Source organism: Armigeres subalbatus, chromosome 1 (assembly GCF_024139115.2).
Source record: "Armigeres subalbatus isolate Guangzhou_Male chromosome 1, GZ_Asu_2, whole genome shotgun sequence".
In the NCBI taxonomy this organism is placed as follows: domain Eukaryota; kingdom Metazoa; phylum Arthropoda; class Insecta; order Diptera; family Culicidae; genus Armigeres; species Armigeres subalbatus.
In genome coordinates this window covers 240,842,640-240,848,639 of record NC_085139.1, presented here as the reverse complement: position 1 = coordinate 240,848,639, position 6,000 = coordinate 240,842,640, and the positions used below count along the sequence as shown (strand labels likewise).

At 38.3% G+C, this 6,000-nt stretch overlaps 1 protein-coding gene across 1 annotated transcript in view; it reads left to right on the top strand.

Annotated features, from left to right (window-relative positions):
- The first annotated feature begins 264 nt into the window (after positions 1 to 264).
- The window catches only part of LOC134206078 (short-chain dehydrogenase/reductase family 16C member 6), a 132,179-nt gene continuing 126,443 nt past the window's right edge, over positions 265 to 6,000 (top strand). The window contains exon 1 of the mRNA XM_062681761.1: positions 265 to 1,006. Coding sequence (XP_062537745.1) covers positions 948 to 1,006 — 59 coding nt within the window. The 5' untranslated portion in view covers positions 265 to 947. The remainder of the gene's footprint in view (positions 1,007 to 6,000) is intronic.

Below are 6,000 nucleotides of genomic sequence, written 5' to 3'. Positions count from 1 at the left end.
ATCGGATGGGGAACATCATAACTAGCAGAGAACACACTACACCTGACGACCGCGTGCCGGTCCCCCTACCGTCGCGCGCTGTGCCACTGTGCTGCGATGATGGTGAGGTGAGACTTGCGCCCGGAGGCTACCTCGTCTTCGCCACCGCCACCGGCCATCCACATGCAATGCGAAAACGATCCGAACTACCAAACTAATAACTATCCGTCCATCCATCCAACCATATTGTGTTTGGTTCGGTTCGTTTGTTTGGTCTGCTACTGCCGCCGCGCCGCCACGCTGCTGTGCTGCTGCTTTTTCGTAGGAGGACCTCGGACGTTGTTGGCACCTACCACACTGCCCACGGTAGAAGCCAGCGAGCAGCCCGGTCGATAACGCCTCATCGGACATAGAAGAGTTCAGTCGTGTTCTAACCGTTTGCGGGCGTGGAAGCGAATCCAAATTTTGCGCACCTCGAATCAATCAATCGATCGTGCTTTTGTTCTCCGTCGTGTCGTGCCTCATGTCCTCTGCAAACACGCCTCCGTGCTGTCGTTGTTGTCGTCGATAAACAAATCCGAGTGCGCCGGCTATTGTACCGCGAAGTGGTGGTCACGACCTGTGCGGTCCCCGGAGATAGTGTTTACGGTTTACGACCTCCTGGCAAATAGTGCAACCGGCCAGTCACAGTCCCGGTCAGGCGTGTGCGCGTTCGTTCGGTTTTGAAATTTGCAGTGCGGTGCCGTCGTGGTCATTGCCGTTGTTTAGCGTGCGAACGGTCGTGGATTTTAAATCACCCTCATTTCGGACCAGGGAGTGTGTGTGTCACACCAATCGGACGTGATTTGGAAAAGAGGGCATCCGTAGAGACCAGTTGACGAAACACGACGAGATAGAAAAGTCAGTTGACCCTGAAGAGAGATTGTGTTGAAACAGCGAGTAAATAAGAAACAACAACCTGAGCCGAAATGAATTGTCTACAGGATTCCAATATCGACAACGCAATTTCAGTGTTTGGAAGCGAGAGGTACGTTCCGGAAAGATGGGTATGGGATATCATTGCATGGATCGCAGTGCTAATTACCTGGCAGTGGAGTTGATTGTCAGATGTCTGTAGAATGATGCAAGTAGAAGTGGAATCAGAAATGAGAATAACTTCGAATCAATCTGTGGATATTAGTACCTACCCTTGTAGTATATGCCTATGTTTTTGACATGTTTATGTAACCACTAGCTTTATGTACCCGGCCTTGCTCGGAGTTGCCAGTTTAATTCGCAGTTTTTTTCACCATCGGAATTGGAATAGGTCAAAAGGATAATTGTGTTTTCTTATTGATATTTCATCATTTGATTAAAAGAAGGTAGATTACATTTGAAAACATTGACTGATTTTGAAAATGGGATCAAACCCAAAATCGCTTTATTCCGGGCAAACGTCTATTTCTAAAGAAGGGAAAACATACACCGATGCCTTATTCCGGAAAAACGTCTATTTTTAAAGAAATGATCACATTTACCGTCCAGAAGGAAACACTTTAATCATTGCTTTTCTCTGGGCAAACCATGATTTCGATGAAGTGTTGAGTTGATCGATCCCTGTCATCTTCGCCTTCTTAAGAAAAAGAATGTTTGTTCCAAATTTGGTTGAAATCGGGCAAGGGTACAGAAGTTATGCTGGAACATTGGATCATTGCATACCTTGCTTTTATTTATTAATCTTGAATCATTATCATATAATTATCATACCTTTTAAAATTTGGAATAAAGGTTACTCGATTATGGATCACTATGCAATTTGATCATTCATAATCATCAATCATTAATCATATCGATCGTTAATCATTAACCATACACATAGTGTGTCAACATTTAATCACGATCGGTAATCGTTAATCATAATCCAACGGTTTTTTCATCTATTATTCATAATCGTTAATTATTGTCAAAAATGAATTTAATCATTAATCATTATCAGTCATCATTTTCAAAAAATTATAATTCATTAATCATAATCTTTAATCATAGAGTTGAATGATTTAATCATTTAATCTGCTTAGAATTGGTCCTGGGGGTCAGGAGTTACACTGAATTGCCCGTTTTCTAAAGACAACCGCTTTCCCTTTACCCTTCCTCTTTTCTCAACGGCCATTTCACCCCTTTGTTATCTTCTCCTAGGGATAGAAAATGTGTGTACCAAATTTGGTTGAAATCGGTACAGGGGTTCAGAAGTTACACTAAATTGCCCGTTTTCTGAACAATACCCTCCCTTCAGACCCCCCCCCTTATCCAAATTTCCTCCCGTACGATCGGCTCCTCATAGTGAATATGTGTACAAAATTTGATTGAAATCGGTCCTGGAGGTTGGGAGTTACACTGAGTTGCTCGTTTTCCAAAGACAACACCTCCCCTATACCCTCCCTTTTTCCAATGACCATCCCATCCCCTTTGTTATCTTTTCCTTATGATGTAGAATGTGTGTACCAAATTTGGTTGAAATCGGTACAGGGGTTCATGATTTACTTTGAATTGCCCGTTTTCTAAACAAAACCCCTCCTCCAGACCCTCCCCTTTCCCAAATCCTCCCATATGATTACCTCCTCGTAGTGAATATGTGTACAAAATTTGGTTGAAATCGGTCCTGGGAGTTGAAAGTTACACAGAATTGTTCGTTTTCTGAACAAAACCCTCCCACCACCCTCCCCTTTTCTACATGACCATCCCACCCCTTTGTTAACTTCCTCTGAGGATAGAGAATGTCTGTACCAAATTTGGTTGAAATCGGTCCTGGGAGTTGAAAGTTACACAGAATTGTTCGTTTTCTGAACAAAACCCTCCCACCACCCCTCCCCTTTTCTACATGACCATCCCACCCCTTTGTTAACTTCCTCTGAGGATAGAGAATGTCTGTACCAAATTTGGTTGAAATCGGTCCTGGGAGTTGAAAGTTACACAGAATTGTTCGTTTTCTGAACAAAACCCCTCCCACCACCCCTCCCCTTTTCTACATGACCATCCCACCCCTTTGTTAACTTCCTCTGAGGATAGAGAATGTCTGTACCAAATTTGGTTGAAATCGGCCAAGTGGTTCAGAAGTAGTTAGCGAACATACATACATAGATTGGTTTTTATATATATAGATAATATAATAAGTTTCAGTCATATTTAAGTTGTTGCATCAACTTGAAGGTCTGCTAGTTATCTAAACAAAAGAACTCACGTTTAACGAGTTCAAACGCGTTTTATTACGCGAAGTTTTGTAGCTCGTTTCATACTAGGGGAAACCGCCAAATGTTGAACGGCTAATTTTGTCGCCTATTGTTGAAATTCCATGAGAAATTCATGTGCTATCGACAATAGGCGAATATATTGGCAGTTCAAAAATTGGCTAATTAACCTTATGAAAAAATAAACCAATCTCACTTAACTTTTTTTTTCACCCATAATAAGTGTTATGGATTTCTGAAGAACTATCTATAAGGTATTTCATGAAACATTTTGCAGCGTCCCGATTATTTACATTTAATGTTTTTTATGATTCTCCGTGAACATTTCGTTAGGTCCGAACACAAAATAATGATTGTAACGTTTTACTTTTTATTTGTGTTTTCTTCAGAATTTTATGATTAGAATGCATTGGTATGAATAATCTAGCGGAACGTTTTGGAAATCGTATGAAAAACTTTGTTTTAAATCCCTAGTACCCGAAAAATAAAACAGGTAGAATTGAAGATGCGACCTATTGGAATATTCAGCGCGAAATAACCAAACAAACGGGCAGGGTGGCCAGATTATATTTTGATAAATCGGTAGTTTGACTGTAGAAAAATCGGTAGTTATCGGTAGGCCGGAAAAAGTTTAAAATAGTAATTTCACATGGCGTTGACCTCGGCGTTGACGCCTCATGTTGAAAAATCTTATGCAATGTCTTTCAAAGTATGTAAATGAACGTACATCTTACAATTAAGAAGTTGGGAGCCATAGTTTATTGCTTATAAGTAATTTCACTATCAGGATTAAAATCGGTAGTGATAAGGTTCCGATTAATATCAAATATTCTTTTCCAATTTGAATTATGAACTAAAAAAAAAACAAAATTTGTAGATTCCCCAGCAATGTTATTTTTACATTTTAAATCTAGTTTCATATAAATATGTATTACCTATGTTGCTGTTCAGAAAAAATCCAAACTTGTAAAGCTGATTGGCCTGGAGAAATTATGACATATTCATACAAAAATGTATTTGTAGAATATTTGAATCTTGCGATTTTCGAATTTAATTGAGGTTCGATTCCGCACAAAATAGAACTTATCGATTGACAGCTTCAAATATTCGAAACTCAACATGTATAGAGATGAATCTAGAATAGCCTCCTGTGAAAGTGCATGTTTTTGTTTCCGTTTCCGAATCAATATGGCCTGACAATCTGAATGATTACTAATAAATCCAAAGCTATTGATTGACTTAATCAGACCGGGCCATTTTTCAAAGCTAGCCACATATCATGGTCAGCTTCATAGGCTTGTACTATAACGACGACAGGAGACCTCCGTAAAGGTGATCTAAAATATTTAGACTGAAATAGCCCTTTTATAAATGAATATTTTATGTAACATGTTGTTCACAAAAGCTGTACTTGATACCACCGTAGAAATAATCAGAAAAATAGTTGTATCATCACATAATCTCCATGTTCTTAACAATCCAAAAGCAGTTACAGTCAAAGCTCCATGAGACGATAATAAAGGGACTATCGGCTCATGGAAATATCGAGATGTGGAATAGAAATCTTTTTGAAAGAAATTTATTTATTTATTTATTAATTCAACGGACATCTTATAGTCTTATTGAATGTAATTGAGTTGATATCGAGTTATAGAACATCGACTCATAGAGATTTGACTGAACCAATAAAAAGATTTTGAAAAAACTAAGTTATTGAAAAAAAAAATAGTAGACAATAAACTTCCCAAGTCCCAAATAATTTTTAAATATTTAACAAAACTATTTAGATATTTCAAAGTAATAGATGCGAATGATCGTTAAGTTATATTTATCAAAGAAGCAGTAATATCACAAGTGCAGGAATGATAATTATTGAACACTCTGATCCTGAGTGAATCTTGAATAAAATATGATCAGAACAGATCGAGATAGAGAGATATCTGGAAAGGGAGATTATTAATATGCTAAATGCTCAAATATATGTAGATTGAAGGGACTGAGGAAACCATCGATATAGGGAAAGATATCGAAATATAGAACATCGAGATGTAGAGAGTCGGCTGTATTGAATATTCAACCAATTTATGATTAAACTATTCTGATAGTAGTGTGTCTGAGAATTAACTGAAATTTTTCGAATATTTTATACTAAAGATTACTATGTTGACCGTGCTTTTATTTGGCAAGTTGAAAATCGGTAGTTCTCGGTAGGAATTTTGAAAAATCTGTAGTTTTTGATCTCTCGTCTGTGAATCGGTAGGTGAGTCAAAAATCGGTAGGACTACCGAGAAATCGGTAGGTCTGGCCACCCTGCAAACGGGCTTCCACTAATTGTCAAAGTAGATATACTTGAGAAAAACAGCTGTTTCGATCTGTTTCATAAAATGTCTTATGCAAACAGATAGGTCAAGTAGTGGTCAAGGAATGGTTCTGCTACCGAGATTCCTGGAGCAGTATAAAGTCGATATGTAGTAAAGCTTGTCCACGTAAAATTTCGGACACCTAGATAATGTCCAAATCTCGCGCTTAGTTTCATAAGGGCGTAACTCTATAGATGCTTGAATGATTTGGAGTGATAAAGGATGATTGAATTATACACCAGAATCAATATTCACGGTTGTAGCTTTTGAAACAATTGAGTTACTAACAACATATAAAATCGATTAAGAGAAATCGATCAATACAGTTACGCCCCTATGAAACTAAGCGCGAGAAATTATTAATTGCCATTTTATCAATTTGGACGCTAAACATGCTGCAATAACATCACATAAAGCAAAGAGATTCAGCTGTCATG